The 21,562-nt window shown below is 47.1% G+C and overlaps 1 protein-coding gene across 1 annotated transcript in view; it reads right to left on the bottom strand.

The window, feature by feature from the left end:
- LOC107107226 overlaps nt 1-15,083 on the bottom strand; it is a 76,843-nt gene extending 61,760 nt beyond the window's left edge. The window contains exons 1-2 of the mRNA XM_015407485.1: nt 13,773-15,083; nt 9,283-9,303 (exon numbers count right to left, since the gene is read on the bottom strand). Of these exons, the coding sequence (XP_015262971.1) occupies nt 9,283-9,303; nt 13,773-15,044 (1,293 nt within the window). The 5' untranslated portion in view covers nt 15,045-15,083. The remainder of the gene's footprint in view (nt 1-9,282; nt 9,304-13,772) is intronic.
- Nucleotides 15,084-21,562: the final 6,479 nt, after the last annotated feature.

Genomic DNA, 21,562 nt, shown 5'->3' with positions numbered 1-21,562 from the left:
CTGAACCTTCCACAGCCTGCAGTTCAGCGTCTTAACCAATTGAGCCACCGCAGCTCCTGTCCGGGCAATGGCCGGGTCCTAATGTAAGGAGGCCAGTGTTATGAATTTGGTAAAATTGGTCAAATGAGTAGAAGGGGGGGGGAGTAGGAATAAATGGACAGTTCTTGCCATGGAGGGAGGATACTAGCAGAGTCCAACCAGGACCTTTGTTACTGGGGCCAGTGCTATTTAAATGTGTTCATAAATTATCTGGAACTGGGAGTGAGTACTGTAGCAGCTGAATTTGCAGAAGGTGCCAAACAATGCTCCCTCTAAGCTGTAGAGCCCTGCGAGCAAAAATCCTACTTTGTGAGCGACTGGCATTAAAGTTGTGAGCCAGCGATTTGGCTGCTGCCTCAGTTAGTTTGCTCCGGAGCCCTCCTTCCTGAGCTAAGACAAAAATGTGTGAGCTGGAGGCTAAAAAACTGTGAGCTAGCTCACACTAACTCAGCGTAGAGGGAACACCGATGCCAAATTATTCAGGTTGGTAAAAAAGCAAAACAAACAAAACTGGTTGTGAAGAGTTCCAGGAGGATCTCTCTAAATTTGGTGAGTAGGCAACAACATGGCCAAGGAAGTTCAGTGCAGGAAAGTGCTAAAGGTATGCACACAGGGACAGAAATCCCCAACGTATGTTGGCAGGTCTGCTATTGGTTCACTGACTTCAGCCTTTGAGAAGTTCCTGGTGGTGATGCACTGTGCTAAAACTGATGCTGCTTTTGGAAGAGCAGTTCTTCAGAGCCTGTTTCTTCAAGACGACCTGCAGATAACATCAGGTACATGGCTCCCTAGTCATCAAATCACCGCAGACTGTGACTGCAGCCATGAAATTAAAAGATGCCTGCTCCTTGGGAGGAAAGTGATGGCGAACCTAAACAGCATGATAAAAAGTAGAGACATCACCCTGCCAACAAAAGTCCGCATGGTCAAAGCAATGGTATTCCCAGTAGTCATGTATGGCTGCGAGAGTTGGACTATAAGGAAGGCCGAGTGCCGAAGAATAGATTCTTTTGAACTATGGTGCTGGAGAAGACTCTTGAGAGTACCTTGGACTGCAAGAAGATCAAATCAGTCAATCCTAAAAGAAATCAACCCTGCCTGTTCCCCGAAGGCCAGATACTGAAGCTGAAGCTCAAAAACTTTGGCCACCCAATGAGAAGGGAGCCCTCACTGGAGAAGACCCTGATGCTGGGAAAGATTGAAGGTCAAAGAAGACGGGGACGGTAAAGGATGAGATGGTTAGACAGTGTCACAGATGCAACAAACATGAAATTGAGCCAACTTCAGAGGACGGCGGAAGACAGGAAGGCCTGGCATGATCTGGTCCATGGGGTTGCAAAGAGTCGGACTCGACTGTGCGACTGAACAACAACAAAAATTTATTTCCTTTTATGTTTCAGTTTTATCCAGGATGGCATTCAGTTAGTTTGAGTTCTGCCTACTGGCAGTTTTGAACTGTGATTTCAGCTTGTGGTGTTGATGTATTTTATTGCATCTTTCACTGTAAGTTGCCTTGAGTTCCTGCAGGGTAGAAAGAGGGCTAATAAATGTTTTGAATAAATGCATAAATCTCACGAAGAGCCCCTCTTCCCCCACGGGAAGTGAGGGCTGCTCTAGATTTGTTTAATTTTTAAAGTGCCACAAGATCCCTTGTATTTTTTTGTGCAAAAGGGAATTTATGCCTAGGAAAGTTCTGCCTCTGCAAATAGAAAACTGGGCTCTGGGTTAATGTTCCTTCGGCATATGTACCTTGAATAGGGTTAACCGGGGAGACGTTTATAATGCAATTGGTACTGTATTGGAATGTTATTAAATATAATACAAATTATCCACAAAGGGTAATACAATATTAAAGTGCTAAGTTCATAAGTTCATAAAGAATCACATTGAATATATTAAGAGAATCACAATATATTAATGAAGCTTAACGAAGTCTTATTCATATGCCCATCATATAAGACAAATTGTAAATTGTAAATGTGTCTTATAGCAAAATGATGTAAATATGAATAAGACAACATATATGCAAGAGAATTTACTTCTGAGGAAGTCTAGGATCAAAACGAAGACACAAGCTGGAAACTTCGTTAATATATTGTGATTCTCTTAATATATTGAATGTGATTCTTTATGAACTTACGAACTTAGCACTTTAATATTGTATTACCCTTTGTGGATAATTTGTATTATATTTAGTAATTTTCCAATACAGTACCAATTGCATTATAAACCTCTCCCCGGTTGTTCCTGTGTTGCTATTATCTTCAACTGGGAGGTCTCTCTATATTTACCTTGAATAGGGTTGCCAGCTCCATGTTGGGAAATTCCTGGAGATTTTGGAGGTGGAGCCTGAAGAGAGCAGTATTTGGGGAGGGGAAGGACTTCAATGGGCCCTGGCATGACCCCTAGTGGGTTGCCACCTTCCTCTGCCACCACTCTGGACTTAGGGTCCCTTGGGAAGGCCCAGAGTACCCTCCCAAGCCCAACCAAAAATGCCCCTTTTAAGCCAAGAAATATAGGCGTGATGACCAGGCAGAGATCATTAAACAAATGGTTTATTAATACAGTAATGGGGCAAGGAAAACAAGACAAGGTGCTTAAAATATATAACAGTGTTTAAAGATAAATAAATCAAATCTAATGTGGCTACCTATTTCTCTTAACTGGTTATTATTCAAGGCCCACAGCCTTTTATACAAGGCCTGTGCCTGTACTCACTCTGTCTCAAGGGAGGGATCTTTCTCTCAGACCAGACTGCCCCCTCAGCTTAATTCTGTGAGAGGAAAGAATGCAGAAGAGAAAAGAACACAGTTTCAAGGCCCACAAAGCTTAAGTCACATCTCCTCACACAATCCCTGGACACCAATTGGTTACAACTGTCACTAAGCATTGTGGGGATTGTAGGCTGTCTGCTTTCCACGCCCACACAGGTCTCCTGGGCCTAGGCCACACTAGGCTTTGTGGCCCAGTCCTACACAGATCATGACAGGCCCTGAGCCCTGCCTGCAGGGAAAGGTGGCCTAGCAAATCTATTGAAATAAATAATTGATGCCATAGAGCCACCTCCCAAAGCAGCCATTTTCTCCAGGGGAGCTTATTTTGGTCACATGGAGATCAGTTGTAATAGCAGATCTCCAGCCACTACCTGGAGGCTGGCAACCCTATCCATGAAAGTTCTCATGAGCAAAATACTTGGGATTGTCCTGAGTGGCTCAGTGGTAGAGCATCTGCTTGGTGTGCAGAAGGTCCAGGTTCAATCCTTGGGACCTCCAGCTAAAAACAACAACAAATGATCAGGTAGTAGGTGATGTGGAAGACCTCTGCCTGAGACCCTGGAGAGCTGCTGCCAGTCTCAGTAGACAATCCGGACCCTGATGGACTGGTGGCCTGACTCGGTAGAAATCCATTTGATGTCTTTACCATCTTACCCTTCCCCTCATAACCTTTGAAAATGGAATCCAGGACTTGCAGTGGAATCGTTTTTGGATGTATGCTTTTGTAAATCCACGGATTGGAGTACAGGTTTGGAAGGTCCTCTTCAGGACTGCACTGTGAGTCAGGAAGTCAATTCTTTATTAAAACTGCAACTTACTGGCCTATAGTAGTGGATGACAAGAAGTCCAGGAGACTGTAAAAACCCAGCTATATAGCAGTACCTGGAGAAACCATGCGATACCATTAAGTGTTTGTGTTTATGTTCTGGATCTCTCTCCACGACTGCCGTTTTCAGCCTACTTTGAAATGTGTTTTAAAAATAAAAACCTAACAGCCACAGTGGCAGCAAAATTTGTGGAAGGGCAGGGACTTTCCTGAGTCACTGCTTGCCGTGAGCAGCGACTGGGGAAAGCTCCTCCCCCTGCCACAAATTTTGTTTTGGATTTTGTACACAAATTTTGTATTGGGTATTGAAAACAGATCAGCCAATATCATAATGCCCCTCTATATATCAATGGTGCGACCTCATTTGGAATACTGTGTGCAGTTCTGGTCACCACACCTTAAAAAGAATATTATAGCTTTGGAAAAAGTGCAGAAAAGGGCAACTCGAATGATAAAAGGGTTGGAACACTTTCCCAATGAGGAAACGTTAAGGCGCTTAGGGCTCTTTAGCTTGGAGAAACGACGACTGAGGGGTGACATGATTGAGGTTTATAAGATTATGCATGGGAAAGAGCAGGTAGAGAAAGAGGTACTTTTCTCCCTTTCTCACAATACAAGAACTCTTGGGCACTCCATGAAACTGCTGAGCGGTCGGGTTAGAACGGATAAAAGGAAGTACTTCTTCACCCAAAGAGTGATTAACACATCACTGCTACAGGAGGTGGTGGCAGCTACAAGCATGGAAGGCTTCAAGAGGAAATTGGATAAGAATATGGAGCAGAGGTCCATCAGTGGCTATTAGCCACAAGGTATAGATAGGGGCTCTGGGGCAAGTGATGCTCGGGGGGGTCAACAGTGGGAGGGCTTCTAACATCCTGGCCCCACCGGTGGACCTCCGGATGGCACCTGGTATTTTTGGCCACTGTGTGACAGAGTGTTGAACTGGATGGGCCTTTGGCCTGATCCAACATTGGCATCTCTTATGTTCTTATGTTTGTGGACTCTTGCTCTTTTTTCCCGTTGAGGCAGACTAACTCATCTTGACAAAAGTAATTCCCTGTGCTCGGCCCTAACTTCTGTGCTGCCCTGCGCTGCTTTTTGAAATTAGCAATTTCAATTTTTGAGTTTTTCATTCTTCCTAAAAGGCATTTATGTTTGAAAATTGGTGGGTGCAAAGGGGGGGCGGGCGCCAGAAGGTAGCCTCGCCTAGTGTGCAAAAAAACCTGGCACCGGCCCTGGCTGGGGCTAGGCCAGAGTCATTGCTATGCTAAGTCCTTTAAAGAACCGGGGCCCAGTGACATCATAGGGAGGAGCCAGTGACATCGGAAGCCATTGTCACGAGCAGAGGTCCATCAGTGGCTATTAGCCACAAGGTATAGATAGGGGCTCTGGGGCAAGTGATGCTCGGGGGGGTCAACAGTGGGAGGGCTTCTAACATCCTGGCCCCACCGGTGGACCTCCGGATGGCACCTGGTATTTTTGGCCACTGTGTGACAGAGTGTTGAACTGGATGGGCCTTTGGCCTGATCCAACATTGGCATCTCTTATGTTCTTATGTTTGTGGACTCTTGCTCTTTTTTCCCGTTGAGGCAGACTAACTCATCTTGACAAAAGTAATTCCCTGTGCTCGGCCCTAACTTCTGTGCTGCCCTGCGCTGCTTTTTGAAATTAGCAATTTCAATTTTTGAGTTTTTCATTCTTCCTAAAAGGCATTTATGTTTGAAAATTGGTGGGTGCAAAGGGGGGGCGGGCGCCAGAAGGTAGCCTCGCCTAGTGTGCAAAAAAACCTGGCACCGGCCCTGGCTGGGGCTAGGCCAGAGTCATTGCTATGCTAAGTCCTTTAAAGAACCGGGGCCCAGTGACATCATAGGGAGGAGCCAGTGACATCGGAAGCCATTGTCACTATCTATGGAGGCGGAGCCATGAGGGATTCAGGGAAGAACTCCCCAGAAATTTAGCGGGGGGGGCTGCGGAACCCCCCCCAGCAATGCCCCTGGCCTGGGGTAAACCTAGGAAAAGGTGGGAGTTGGCCAGTGGTTATAGTGGGATCTCAGCAGTCTCCTACTATGTCCTTTTTTGAAATTCACTTTTAGAATAGTCACTTTAAGGTCTGCAGATATACATACCATGTGCATAGGGCAGTGACGGCGAACCTTTTTGAGACCGAGTGCCCAAACTGCGACCCAAAACCCACTTATTTATCGCAAAGTGCCAACACGGCAATTTAACCTGAATACTGAGGTTTTACTTTAGAAAAAACAACTCATACATTAATTTAAGATGATCCAAACAAAGTAAGGAAAGCAATCTCAAATGCTTTCATTTACTTAAAATTATTTGGCAGAGAATTCGACACTTTAATGATGGTCTAGGGCTGGCTGGGGCGATGGCACGCGTGCCCACAGAGAGGGCTCTGAGTTCCACCTCTGGCACCCGTGCCATAGTTTCGCCACCACTGGCATATGGCAAAGAAATGGTCACAAGTTTGGCAGTAAGAAAGGCAACACAGAAAAGCCTGTAGGGGAACTTTTTAAAAGTTTTCCTGGATGTTCATTTACAGGAGTCTTGTTTCTGCCTTATTCATAAGGTTGACTTTGTATTGAAATTTTCTAAATTGTGGCATCGCAGAGGCCTTCGTTCGGTAAAGTCTTTGAGCCAGGGCAGAATACCAAACAGTTGTTGTGCACTCAATTTCTGAGCAATGTACAGAGTTCAGAGTAGCAGCAATCTTCTTCTCACTTCAAACTCATATCCTACAAGTGAGTACAAGTACATTTTGAGGCAATTCAGAACAGCGCCCGTAGCCATGACCCCAAAGAAAACACAGTTATGCCACCTAGGATTTTATATACCTCGCCTTCTTAGCATACTTCTTAGAAGCTTCACCTTAAAAACAGAGACATTCAGAACAAATTATTAATAAAATTAATCACATAATTAAGTTAATGGGAAATGACTGCATTCCTGTGCATGGCTGATTTCTGCTCTTCAGTTTCAACTTGCAAAACACATTCAGCTTCAACAAATGATCTTCAGACTGCTGAAATACAACTTTAATTGTACCAGAAAGGACTTCCCTCTTTCTAATTACAAATGAATCCAGGACAAATAGAATGGAATGGTGGACTGAAAACAAATCAAAGGAAGAGATCAGGATTTTGAAGGAGAAATTACATATAAAAATAGGAGGGGTAGCCATGTGATTCATGTATTCCTTGCAGCTTCTAAATTTGCAGAGTGGAATGACAGCCCCTGGGAATAAGCTCAGTGCTCTGGGACTGGAATGACAGGTCGCAAAGTGTAATGACAGCCCCTGGGAGTAGCAGAAGAGTTCCGGGATGGGAATGACAGCCCCCAGAGTGGAATGGCAGTCCTTGGAATCAGCAGAAGTGTTCTGGGACTGTAATGACAGCCCCTGGGAGTTGCAGAAGCGTTCTTGGACTATTATTTCACCCTGGGGGCTGTCATTCTAGTCCCAGAGCACAGATTCTATTCCTAGGGACTGTCTTTCTACTCTGGGGACTGTCATTCCAATCCCAGAGTAGCCTATCTGGGCCAAAATACCTTAATAGAAAAACCATTCAACATTTTCTTTGCAACTTTTTTGGGTGGTAATCTATTTCAATGGAGCCCATGTAAGTCAACTTGCATTCCTGGCTCCTATTATCTTCACTGGGCCTTCAAGCCTCTCCCATAAGAACATAAGAGACGCCAATGTTGGATCATGCCAAAGGCCCATCCAGTCCAACACTCTGTGTCACACAGTGGCCAGAAATACCAGTGCCATCAGGAGGTCCACCAGTGTTCCCAATAGGCAATCCTGTCATTCCTGTTAGTACATCCCAGTTGGTTGCCCATTTGAAACTGTACCACACCATTTTAAGTGACAGTGTAATGAAGAAGGAGGAGGAGGAGATTGGATTTAGCCAATCTCCCAAAGGTGTCTCAGAGCGGCTTACAAACTCAAAGGTGTCTCAGAGCGGCTTACAAACTCCTTTCCCTTCCCCTCCCCACAACAGACACCCTTTGAGGTAGGTGGGGCTGAGAGAGCTCTTTCCAGAGCTGTCCTTGAGAGAACAGCTCTTGTCAGAACTACGGCTTGCCCAAGATCATCCAGCAGCTGCATGTGGAGGAGTGGGGAATCAAACCCGGTTCTCCCAGATTAGAGTCCGCGCACTTAACCACTACACCAAACTGGCTCTCTGAAGAGCATGAACATGTACAGAGTACATATTTCTTGCCAATGTTCCCTCTGGGCTGCACACAGGGCAAAAGAAAATTTTAAAAGGCCTCAGATCTGCATGTCCCCCCCAAGTCTTCTTCATGCAGATGAGCTTACCATTTAAAAATGAAATTGAAATAAGAGCTTAGAAGTGGCTGAAGCAGCCCCCCCTCCCACCATGAAAAAAACAACTGTTCTCAGTCAAGGATATATGGACCCAAGTAAAATAAAATAGAGACACACTTTCCCCCCAATTATAAATTGGAGCCCAGCAAGTCTGTTGGGCCCACAGAGGCTTCACAGTCTGACTGTTGCTACATTGAAAGCGGGTGGAGCCAGCCAGGATTAAGGACTAAACCTTATTTTCTGACAGACACCAAACATATTCAAGGATTGATATGTTCTAGATATCAAAAACCATAGTTATTAACCCAGAAAGAGCAAAGATACACTTGAAAACATTTGCAGAATTTGCACAATTACTTTTTACAGTATCAAGTGTTTTTCAGTCCTCCAGGCCAGATAGACAAAAAATGACCACCTTCCCTAGGCCTCCGGTCAGAGGTCCGCCTCCCCTGATGGATCCAGCCGTAAGCAACCTTCTCTTCTTGTTGCAAGGAATGTTTTCCATTTTGTTGCTAATATTACTCTAGTTGAAGTAAGCATGTATCTCATCATCTTTTTGTAAGTCCACCGCATATGGTAAAAAGTACCATCTACCTATTTACATTTCCAGCAAATCCCTTTGTAATTCTTATCCATCTTTTCATTGTCTTTTGGGCTAATGTACCAATGATATAACAACTTACACCAATTTTCTCTTAATGCTTGACAAGCTGTGAAGTTTATATCTTTCGTCCATAAATTTTCCCATTGCTGAAAAGATATTTCTTTGCCAAAATTCTGCATCCATTTTATCATACACATTTTGACTTGTTCCATCTCTGTATCAAATTGAAGTAATAATTTATGAATCCGTCCTGGCCGTATAATTATTTTTTCAAATTCAGTCAGATCTCTTATTCCACCTATTTCTGTGTAAACATCTTTCTTAAGTACGGAAATTAGTTGAAAATAGACTAGCCATTGTTATCTTGTTCCAACTGCAAATACAGTAGAAGACAGAGTCAAGAGGATACAGGATGATCTGGACAGGCTGGAAAACTGGGCTAAAACAAAATAATTTTTAACAGGGATAAATGTAAAGTTCTGCATTTAGGTAGGAAAAAATCAAATGCATAGTTGTAGGATGGGGAAGACTTGTCTTGGCAGTAGGATGTGTGAAAAGGATCTGGGTCTTAATGGACCATATACTTAACATTAGTCAGCAGTGTGATGTGGTAGCTAAAAAGCCAAATGCAATTTTGAGCTGTATCAACAGTATAGTGTCCAGATCATGCGAAGTGATGGTATCACTTTACTCTGCTCTGGCTAGACCTCTCCTAGATTATTGTGTTCCCTTCGAGGCATCACAATTTAAGAAGGATATAGACAATCCAGAACGTGTCCAAAGGAAGGCAACGAAGATGGTGAGGGGTCTGGTGACCAAGCCCTATGGAGAAAGGCTGAAGGAGCTAGGTATGTTTAGCCTGGAGCGGAGGTGACTGATAAGTCATATGATAACCATCTTCAAGTACCTGAAGGACTGTCATACAGAGAATGGTGCAGAGTTGGTTTCTGTTGCCCCAGGTCGGACCAGAACCAATGGGTTGAAATTAAATCAGAAGAGTTTTCGACTAAACATTCTGAAAAGCTTCCTGACAGCGTGGTTCCTCAGTGGAACAGGCTTCATCAGTGGAGGAGGGCTCTCCTTCTTTGGAGGTTTCCAAATAGAGGCTAGATGGCCATATGACACCAATGCTGATTCTGTGAATTTAGGAAGATCCTGAGAGAGAGGGCAGGAAGGGTTGAATCAGTGCTTAGTTCTTGTGACCCTTTCTTACGTGCCCAGGGAAATGCCACTTTGGGGCCAGGAAGCAATTTTGCTCCAGGCCAGTTTGGCCATGAATCATGGCGGTTTCTTGCCCTCTTCTAGGCATGGAACAGGGGACACTGGGGGTGTGGGGGGAAGATATTTGTGGGGGGAAGGTATTTGTGAATTTCCTGCATGGTTCAGAGGGTTGGACTAGATGACCCTGGAGGTCCGTTTACTCTCCAATCCTATGATCCTTTGATTGCTGGCCAAGATTTCATTTCTCCTTGTGAATTTATCGTATCATTATAGATTATGAAGTCAACATTTTTCCTCTCATGTCTATCATAACATGCATCTATTGGTGACATTACAGGTTATAGTGTAGGGCTTCTTCTTCTTCTTCAAATCATAGAATCATAGAGTTGGAAGGGTCCATAGAGGCCATCTAGTCCAACCTCCTGCTCAATGCAGGATCAGCCTGGAACATCCCTGATAAGGGTTTGTCCGACTCCAGCTGCTACTTAAAGACTGCCAGTGAGGGGGAGGTCACAACCATCCAAGGCATCTGATTCCACTGTTGAACAACTCTTACTGTAAAAAAGTTTTTCCTAATATCCAGTCGGTGCATTTCCACCCTTAATTTAAACCCATTATTGTGAGTCCTATCCTCTGCTGCCAACAGGAACCGCTCACTGCGCTCCTCTAAGGGACAGCACCCCAAAATACTTAAGGAGAGCGATCGTGTTCCCCCATCAGCCTCCTCGTCTCCGGACTAAATATTCCCAAGTCCTTCAGCCTTTCCTCACAGGGCTTGGTCTCCAGGCCCCTGATCATCCTTGTCGCTCTCCTCTGCAGCCACTCCATTCTGTCCACATCCTTTTTGAAGTGAGGCCTCCAGAACTGCACACAATCCTCCAGGTGCAGCCTGACCAGTACAGTGACATCTTGCAAAGTGGCTGTGACTTCTACTCAACCTGTAACCTGACCACTTGTTGCTCTTCTGCTGGCTCAGAGCCAGCTGCAGCTAGTTGTTCAATTACTGGCTGAGGGCCAGCTGCAGATATGGTACCTGGTCTGAGGTATATTTATGCCCCTTTGGCGTTCTGACTTAATTCCCACTCCGAGTCTTCCACCACGGAAACGTCTGCTTGAAAATACGAAAGCCAACAACGTCAAGCTTAAGTGCACAGCCGGAAGTGAACTGGAAGGATATGGTCAGGCGGGGGGGCGAATATGGCTCGTGGAGTGAGCCCCACAAAGAGGATGGCATTTGTGGGATTTGGACAAAGGTGGAGAAGCCCCTAGGGATCTCCTGCTTTGGATAACACTGGACTCAATTTTGTAAAGTTTTTCTGTTGCAGTTAAATAATAGCAGCTGCTCAGTCGGCAGGTCTTCTGTGTGCCTGTATTCATTTTTCTCTACAAATGCCCCTTAAGTCTTCTGATTATTTGAATTCACTCTGCATCTTCCATTGACTCAATCGCTTCCCAACTCCACCACAGTTTTATGGTTGACGACAGCAACGGTTTCCATCCTAGTCGGCACCCCTTTCTATACCTCCTACTTCTATACCTCCTCTCCCCTGCCCGCAAAGTAGCCAGCAGTCTGAGACTGGATAAATTAGTACATGCCATCTGATCTGCTTGAAATGTGTTATTGATGTTTTAATTATTTTATCTTGATAGGTGCTATGAATGTTGTACTCACAGCCCTGCACTAGCGGGGACTGGACGATTAACAAATTTAATACATAAATGAATAAAATAAAAATGTTATGCGTCTGTTGATACACACCAAAATCGCACTAGCCTTGTAGTCTCCCACGTCTGATGTAGTGGTTAGGGGCATGGGCTCTAATCTGGGAGGAGGAGGAGGAGGAGGAGAAGGAGATTGGATTTATACCCCGCCCTTCACTACCCAAAGGAGTCTCAGAGCAGCTTACAAACTCCTTTCCCTTCCCCTCCCCACAACAGACACCCTGTGAGGCAGGTGGGGCTGAGAGTGCTCTGACGAAAACTGCTCTTTTTCAAGGACAGTTCTGACAAAACTATGGCTTGGCCAAGGTCATCCAGCAGCTGCAAGTGGAGGAGTGGGGAATCAAATCCGGTCTTCCCAGATTAGAGTCCACGTACTTAACCACTACATCAAACCGGGTTTGATTCCCCACTCCTCCAGATGTGCAGCTGGTGGATGCCCTTGGACAAGCTATACTTCTGTCAGAGCTGTTCTTGAAAAGGAGCAGTTTCTGTCAAGAGCTCTCTCAGCCCCGCCTACCTCACAGGGTGTCTGTTGTGGGGAGGGGAAGGGAGTTTGTAAGCCACTCTGAGATTCCAAGTGAAGGGCAGGGTAGAAATCCAATCACTTCTCCTTCTCTTTTTCACATATTGAATAGTGTGTCTCTGATTATATAACTTTCATCTTTTATTTTTCCAAGTTTCTTTCTAAATCCAAACAGTCTGTCATCCAGATCCACTGATTCTAGTTTTAGTAATCTCTCATTTGGATTTTTGATCCAAACTGCAATCCAAGCCAAAGCGACTATTTGGTGGTATAGTTTAATGTTAGGTACTGCTAAGCCTCCTCCTTTTTCTCATCATGAAATATTTTAAAACTTGGTTTTCTTGCCATTCCATATAAATGTTGTTTGTTTTTTTTTCCTGCCAGTCCATCAAAGTCTTTATATACTGATCAGGATCATCTGAAACAGAAAAAAATCATTTCGGCAAACCATTCATTTTTATTGCAGAGATTTTTCCCCAGCCACGATCATTTTAGTTTGGACCATCGTTTCAAATCCTTTTCTATCTCCATCCAAATGCACGTGACTTTAATTGAGGCTTCCCAAAGTTTCACTGACCATTAATATTAATTTAATGCTAATGGGTATAATAGGAAACCCAGCAGTAAGTAAAGAGAACCAAGCTATGCTTAAAGTCATGATACTAGCAAGTAAAGCAGTGATAGCTCTAGGCTGGAAAGACAAGAGTAAGTGGACAGTAGAAACCTGGCATAATTATTTGTTTGATTTCATACAGTTGGCTATTATAGAGAAATTGAATCGGAAGACCACATGGGAAGACAAGACCACAGGAATTAAGACGAAATGGAAGACCTACTTGGAATGGCTACCAACAGAAGGCTGAAAAGACATTCAGAGCAAGATTCGGACTTTGTGCCCGTGGCTGGGAATAAAGGACTAACGCACTGGAGCAGGAGAGGGGGGAAAGGGAAGGGCTATAAACTAACACGAAATGTACGGGTAAGAAGACAATATGTAATACTTACTAAAATGTTAAAAAAATTAAAATAAAATAATAATAATATTTGAGGCTTCCCCTCCAGTACTGGAGCTATTCGGTTTTTATTGGACTCTGAAGGCTGGAAGGGCGAGGCACGCTCTTTGCTTCCTGGATGGGTTGTTGTGTTAGTCTGTAGAAGCAGAGCAGGATTCAAGTTTGGTAGCACCTTCAAGACCATCCAGATTTTCCAGGGTTTCAGCTCTCATGAGTTAAAGCTCACTTTCTCAGATAGGAATGAGAAAGAAGACCCAACAGCCCTTCTCTCTGGCTCAGAAGTCAAGAAGGGGGTTGCCAAAAAGGGCCATGTGGATGAAGATGTGCCATGAGGTCTGACGGATCTTCGTTCTCATTTCTGCCTGACCAAATGAGCTTTGACCTGTGAAAGCTTCTACCCTTGGAAATTTCCTTGCTCTCTCTGGTGCTACCTCTCCACCTTCCTATTTCCTTTCGGAAGTCCTTCTGCCTTGTTAGGGTGGCGAGAATGGAGGTGCATGTGCTTGGAAGGAAACAGGGGCCTGTGGCCTTCTTTCATTTGCTGGGACCTGGCTCTGACCATACAAAAAGTGTCTCCCCTCTGTGCGTTCTTTGATGCTTTTGAAGACTGCCACTCTGACTGAATCGCTTTCCACACACTGAGCAAGCAAAAGGTTTCTCCCCTGTGTGGGTTCTTAGATGCTGCTGAAGATTGTAATTCACACTGAATCTCTTTCCACACGCTAAGCATTCGAAAGGTTTCTCTCCTGTGTGGGTTCTCAGATGCTTTTGAAGACTGGAACTCAGACTGAATTTCTTTCCACACTCTGAGCATTCATAAGCTTTCTCCCCTGTGTGTGTTCTTTGATGCTGTTGAAGACTGCAGTTCACACTGAATCTCTTTCCACACTCTGAGCATTCAAAAGGTTTCTCCCCTGTGTGGGTTCTTTGATGCTGTTGAAGATTGGAATTCAAACTGAATGTTTTCCCACACTCTGAGCATTCAAAAGGTTTCTCCCCTGTGTGGATTCTTTGATGCTTGTAAAGATTGCCATTCTGACTGAATCTCTTTCCACACTCTGAGCATGCAAATGGTTTCTCCCCTGTGTGGGTTCTTAGATGCTTTTGAAGACTGGAAGTCAAACTGAATTTCTTTCCACACTCTGAGCATTCAAAATATTTCTCCCCTGTGTGGGTTATCTGATGCTGTTGAAGACTACTATTCAAACTGAATCTCTTTCCACAATCTGAGCATTCAAAAGGTTTCTCCCCTTTGTGGGTTCTTTGATGCCCTTGAAGATTGTAACTGCTACTGAATCTCTTTCCACACTCTGAGCATTCAAAAGGTTTCTCCCCTGTGTGGGTTCTTAGATGGATTTGAAGACTGGAACTCAGACTGAATTTCTTTCCACACTCTGAGCAGTCAAAAGGTTTATCCCCAGTGTGAGTTCTTTGATGCTGTTGAAAACTATCGTTCCTACTGAATCTCTTTCCACACTCTGAACATTCAAAAGGTTTCTCCCCTGTGTGGGTTCTTTCATGCTTTTGAAGAGTGGAACTCAGACTGAATCTCTTTCCACACTCTGAGCACTGAAAAGGTCTCTCCCCTGTGTGGGTTCTTAGATGCAGTTGAAGAGTGCTATTCTGACTGAATCTCTTTCCACACTCTGAACATTCAAAACGTTTCTCCCCTGTGTGGGTTCTTTGATGCTGTTGAAGAGTGTCACTCCGACTGAACGTCTTTCCACACTCTGAGCATTCAAAACGTTTCTCCCCTGAGTGCGTTCTTCGGTGCTTTTGTAGACTGGAATTCATACTGAATTTCTTTCCGCACTCTGAACATTCAAAAAGCTTCTGTGCTGCGTGTATTTTTTGGTGGACAAGAAGCTGTGGTCTGTATCTGAAGTCCTTTCCACAGTAACAGCATTTCCATGCCTTCATTATCATGTGGTTTGGAAAACATACACTGCCCTTTCTTCCACTGAAGAATGTCATTCTGCTCTTGGAAAAGATAAGCGGTGTCACTCCTGAATGACCCCATTGGAGATGGTCGCGGACTGGGATTTCAGGGCAGCCCCCTTCTCGGCAAGGAATGGACTGAACCCGCCTCTTCACCGTACGGCCTCCTTCCTGCCTCTCTGGTCCATCTGTATTCTCAAAGTTTCCTTTGGCCTGTTCATTCTGGGCTTTTTCCAGTGAGAACCCCTGAAATTCCCCAACTGAATCCTCGACATCTCCTACTGGAATAAAGAGGGAGGTCAAATCACCACTCACACAAGGAACTCCTGATTAATGACTGTGCATTTTATCTCCTGAGCCGCTGGTAACAACTTTTCCCTGGCCAGCCTTTCCAGTAGAGCTTTTTCTATATGGTGACTGTCCCTCCCCTCCCCAAAACTCCCCAAATGGACTTTAAAGGAAAAAGCTGGCAAAGATCTATTGCTCTACCCTTCCCATTTGCCTTGCCATACAGGTGTTTTCATGATGAAATAGAAAAAGCAATCATAATTTCTAGTCCTGGGATTGTATGGAGTTTCCGTCCAGGTGTGATGAGAGAGAAGAGGCACTGGTCTTCAGACTCCGATAACTCATGTCTTATGGGGTAGGAAAGAAGTCAGGACCTCGGCAAGTGAACCCCCCAGTACTAAGGGAAATCCCCTAAGAATGCCGGTTGTTGGGGGAGGGAGGGGAGGCCTGGAGACATGTAACTGGCCACGGTAGGAAAAGGTTGATGGGTGTCTGACTCATCCAGGAAAGCCGTTCTTAAATAATTAGCTTGCCTTTCTTGGAATATTTGGTGTTTAAGGACAGGACAGCCCCTAAAGGGACTAAAAGAGCCACAACTGAGCTCAGGCCCAGGAAGAATTCCCAAGATCGCAGGCTCCAAAGGGCTTCCCTCCTTACCCAGAGGGCTTTATCATTCTACCCAACCAAGAGCTGCTAAGAAGTGAAGCAGAAATCCACCATGGCTATTCTTTGCCCTTTCCCTTGACATAAAGGCGAAGCAGACTCACTTGCGGCCAGTTCACTCAGGAAGGAACTATTCTGTTGAGATCCTCTTGAGAAACTCTCCAGCCCTTCGTCCGTCTCCACTGCAGTCTCTCGCACATCCATGCCTTCTTTGGGAGAGAGAGAGAGAAAAGTGGAGGAAGAGTGACCCAAGGCCTTTGCCCGTCTCCACCTCAGGCTGTGACACCCACCCTGCCTCTCACGCTGGCCACAGCAGTGACCGCAGTGGCCCCTGGACCAGCCACGTCTGTTGGCTGCTTTCACCACCACCTCAACTCCTGGACTCATCCAGAGGGGGTGAGTACAAGGCCAAGGCACATAATGACATGCTGCTCTTCAATAGTTTGATTCACACAACATCACAATGGCAGCAATTCACACCATTGGCACCTAAGACAGATCCTTACCCAGAGAGGCCACATTCTCATAGTTCTCCAACATGACTTCACAGTAGAGCGCTCTTTGGTCTGGATCCAGCAGGGCCCACTCGGCCACGGTGAAATACACGGCCACCTCCTCAAAGGAAAACGGACACTGAAAGAAAAGGCAGACTTCCTCATCAGAGATCGAGCCAGGCAAGACAGGCATCCTGGGAGGGTGGAGGATGGAGAGGTTGGTGGGGGAAGAGGGCATGGCATTCAGAACCTCTCTGGCTCAGACGCCTGAGAAGCCACTGCAGAAGCAAAAGCCCCCCTGAGAAAGGAGGGGGAACTCAGGCAGTCCCCTGTAGCATCTCCCCTACCTGGACTGCAGGGGCAGCAGCCGTTTCCACTCCTCCACAAAGACAATGACTCAACACCGTCTCTTCACTGCCTGGGAGGGGGAGAACGTTGGAAGAAAAGGTGTCAGCCTGGACTTCGTATTTTCTTTGCTTGTGTGTATCCTGCTTCCTGCACCCCTGCTCCCGGGACCTACACTCAACAAAATGTGTAACAATTTTGAGTCAACTTGAGGGAGAGGTGGGACAAACCAGGTTCCTACGAGCCTTGGGGGGAGGGGGGGGTAAAAACCCTGCCAACACATTTCAGAATTCTGTGACACGTGAAATTATCCTGAGAACTCCAAAGCTCAAAACGGTGCCAGCATCCCTGCTCGATCAGGCCAAAGGCCCAGGAGCGCCAGTCTCCCACTGGCTGGGCCCTCCCATGTGCCTTTGAGTTCAGGCTTCGGGGGATTTGCATCTGTCCAAAAACCCAGAGGTGACATTACCACACCTGAGAACTCAAGGGTAATATCAAGCGGTTTCGAGAGCGTCTGCTGATGCTCTGACGTCACGTCTAGATTCTCAGCAGGATGAGACATCACTGTGACATCACATCCACGCCTGGCCCCACCTCCAAAGCTCCCAGGGGTGCCAGGTCAACTTTTCTTTTTTTGAGCTGCCTTGAGTCCCTCTAACGGAAGATACATGAGATAGGATTAGATTTTTTTTGTATTTTTAATAACTTGTGTGCTTCTGTACCTGGAAGTCATGGCGACCTCTGGTGACTGACCCCTACTGGGGGCCTGTTGGATATTCAGAGAGCTGGCTGAATAAAGCCTGCCCCCGCCTACCGCCTCCGGTATTGCAAGGAGGTCTCCCATCGAAGTACTTGCCAGAGTTGACCCTGCTTAGCTTCCGAGATCTGACTTGCCTGGGCTATCCAGGTCAGGGCATGAGATAGGAATATCTTAGTTAACACACAGAATTCAGTCCCACAGAAAGTAGAGGCGCCTACAAGCCTAGACAGCTTTGGGAAGGGACTGGATAAACATCTGGAGCAGAGGTCTACGAGAGGTTATTAGCCACAAGGTATAGATGGAAATCTATGTGTAGGACAGTGAATCTCTGTATTCTTGGTACTTGTGGGGTAGGAGGGGTTTAGGAGCTCTGGCCCCGCTGGTGGACCTCTTGATGGCACCTGGCCTTGGGCCACTGTGTGGCACAGAGTCTTCGATTGGAGGGGCCACTGGCCTGATCCAACATGGCTCCTCTTATACCTCCTGTGTTCCTATGAGAAGGGAATTGCTGTCCATGAGTCTGTATAATTCCCCCTTCAAGTCAGTGGCCACCATTACATCCTATGGCAACTGAGTCTCAGCAGTCCACTCTGTGTGGTGTGCGGAAATATTTCTTTTTTCTCCTGTCTTGAACCTTCTATCTAACAAATTCTCTGTTAAATAGTGGGTTCCATGGATGAGCAGGCTCGAGTCTAGTGATTAGCTCAACTTTATTTGTGATTTCAACAAGACTGAGACAAGACCCCAGAGCCTCAGCTCTGTTAAATAGCATGCAATTGCCACACCCAAAAACTCCCAATGATTGGCTATTTACGTAACATTACTACTTGATTGGTGACTTCCAGAGTCCTGGTAGGCTTTTGTACTTGTGCTTCAAGCTCAGCCAGTCTCTGGTGTGACATACCTGGAATTGTTCAGTCCCAATACATAACACTCCTCCCCCCTAAGTTCCAAAGCACCTTAACAGACATAGCGTTCAAGCAGGGCCGGCTCACTTGCTAGGCGAACTAGGCGATTGCCTAGAGCGGGCTGGCCCTTAGGGGCGCCAAACTGCACCCGGGCCCGTACTCTGGGTTTCTTGATTATTTGTGTTTTTCATTCTTCCTAAAATGTATTTATTTTTGAAAAATGGTAAGCACACGAGGGGGGGGGGCGCCAGAAGGGATCCTCGCCTAGGGTGCAAAATAAGCTGGGGCTGGCCCTGTCTTCAAGGTACGCTGGCTTGCAACGTTCCCTCTGAGAACGTCAGGACTCCTGTGGGGGTGGAGATGACACCGGAGCCGGGCTTGGTGAAGCAGGAACCACTCTGGAGTCCTGCGCGTTGGGAACAGAGCCCGGGAGGTCCGTAGGAGCCTGTGCAGGGCCTTCCTCTTCCCGGCAATCCGGCTGCACACTATTGTCAGGGGGGGGGGGCTGTTCTTGGCCGGCGGCGGCAGTGTCGCCTCCTTGGTTGCCCGCACCATCCACTTGGCTTGTCTGTTGGTAGCCGGGTGGAAAGGAGCAGACCACATGTGCCTGATGAGGTTCTGGTCCAGGAACTCCTTGAACTCTCCCGAGGTGAAGGCGGTGCCGTTATCGGTCACAATAGGGGATTTATCCTCTGGTTACAAGTAACATCTGAGCTGAACAGAACTGCTGTCAGTTCTAGCCCCGCGCTGGTGTGAGCTACCAGCCTTGTCCCCAACTCGCCGTCCATCCAGCGGTTTGAAAGCTTTGGTGAGTAGATAAAATGGGTACCACTCCTTAGAGAGGGTGGGCACACCAACCCCCCCCCCCCACCCCCCCCCCCCGTGGGGGAGATGTTAGCCAGCGAATGGAAGGTTCGGCTCACAAGATCGAAAAGCTTAGAAGATCTCTTCGACATCAAGAAGCCTGTAATGGGCCGTTCCGGCCAGGCAGTGGCAGTATGGAGCTGCGACCCGAAGAGTCCTGGAGATGAAGAGCTGACATCATCCAGTCAAGCCAAGCCGAGTGGGAAAAATGCCATCCGGATCACGTCTGAGTTGCAACTGAACAAATCCCCGTCGGCTGCAAAATGTGTGCTATGTAAAGATTATATGTGTTGTCCTCCCTTACCCCTATAAAGCATTGTTAGTCCTTTGTGAAATGAGTAACTGTAAATCGCTCAGACCCAGCAGCTCTGCAAGGACTGAGTGATCAATAAATTGAAAGATTATTATTATTATGTGTACAAAAATCTGTCTCAGGGCCCAGATGGCTGCACGGGAGGAGGTCAAGATGACTGGCACGACTTCCAGTCACCTGGTGTAGGAGTCAACCAGGATAAAGAACGGTTCCTGGAACGGGCCGGCAAAGTCCAAATGCACCCGTGCCCATGGCGTGTGAGTAGACTCCCACTGGTGAACAGGATCCCTTGGAGGTTCGGGGTGCTACTCCCGGCAGGCCTGGCAATGCTGTACCCAGGCCTCGATTTCACTGTCCATTCCTGGCCACCACACGTTGCTCCCGGCGAGCGCTTTCATCTTCACGATTCCCAGGTGGGTCTCGTGTATTCGTGTAGGGCTACCAAAACCTGCTTACGCAGCGATGGGGGCATCACTACATGGCTACCCCATAGGAGGGACCCCTTGTACGCTGAGAGCTCGTTCCGGCGGGATGTAAATGATGTGAATTTTGGGCCCACCTGATCTGTGGGCCAACCCCTCCCCACCCAGTCCAAAACGCAGCAGAGGACACGATCCCTGGTGGTGTGGCGGGAGATGACCGCGGCGTGCAGAGGGCGGTCCAATAGGTCCTCCATCGTCAGGATTTGGTGTGATGGAGCTGAGTGGGAGGCGGTTAAGAGCGTCTGCATGTCCAATGGACTTTCCCGGCCGGTATTGCAGGGCGTATTGGTAACCCCCCAGAAAAATGGATCAGCGCAGGACCGTGGGTGACAGCACCCGTGGCGTCTGACGGTCATGGGCGAGGAGACCGAGCAGGGGCTTGTGATCGGTTGCGATGGTGAAGGGGCGGCCATAAAGGTAATCGTGGAACTTTTTCACTCCCGGCACGCTAGCAAAGGCCTCTTTGCCAATCTGGGAGTAGTTCCACTCAGTTGACGACAAGGTCCTGGAGTAGCAGGTCACCGGCACCTCTCTCCCGTCTGGCAGCCAAAGGCCCAGGACTGCACCAACACCGTATGGAGAAGCGCTGCATGCTAAGATGACCAGCAGCATCTTGTCAAAGTTGGGGAGGACGTCGTTCGAGGTGAGTAGCTTCTTCACGGCCCGGAAAGTGGCGGCCTGTCGCTGGCCCCACACCCACGGGGCCTTCTTGTCAAGTAGGCGGTGGAGTGGCTCCACGAGCACAGCTTTATGGGGCAAAAAGGAGTGGTGAAAGTTCAGAAGCCCCAAGAAAGCCTGCATCTCGGCCCTGGATGTGGGAGCAGGTGCATTCGTGATGGCGTGAACTTTGTCGGGGGCTGGATGGGTGCCGTCGGTGTACACGAAGAACCCCAGGAACTCTAAACGGGGGGTCCCCAGGAGGCATTTCTCTCGCTTCACCTTCAGCCCGTCGGAATCGAATCGCTGCAGCACAGCTCGTAGGCGGGTGGCGAAATCCTTCTCCGTGGAGGCAGCTATCAGTATATCATTAAAGAATGGCTGGACCCCAGGGTCCCCATCTGAGCTGAACAGGACTGCTGTCAGTTCTAGCCCCGCGCTGGTGTGAGCAACCAGCCTTGTCCCCAGCTCGCCGTCCACCCAGAGGTTCGAAAGCTTTGGTGAGTAGATAAAATGGGTACCACTCCTTAGAGAGAGTGGGCACACTAAAACCCCTGGTGGGGGTGGTGTTAGCCGACGAGTGGAAGGTCCGCGCGTAAGATCAAAAGCCGAGAGAGATCTACGCAGCATCAAAAAAGTAACCTGTAATGGGCCATTCCGGCCAGACGGTGGCAGTGCTGCGTTGCGACTGAGAAAAATGCTGACGACATCAAGCAACGCCGAGTGAGAATGCTGCCGGAACACGTCTGAAGCTTACAGCTGACCAAACTCCCCGTCCAC

The sequence above is a fragment of the Gekko japonicus genome, unplaced genomic scaffold (assembly GCF_001447785.1).
Source record: "Gekko japonicus isolate JY-2015 unplaced genomic scaffold, Gekko_japonicus_V1.1 scaffold790, whole genome shotgun sequence".
In the NCBI taxonomy this organism is placed as follows: Eukaryota; Metazoa; Chordata; class Lepidosauria; order Squamata; family Gekkonidae; genus Gekko; species Gekko japonicus.
Note: the sequence above shows the minus strand (reverse complement) of the source record. Positions and strands in the feature narration are given on the sequence as shown.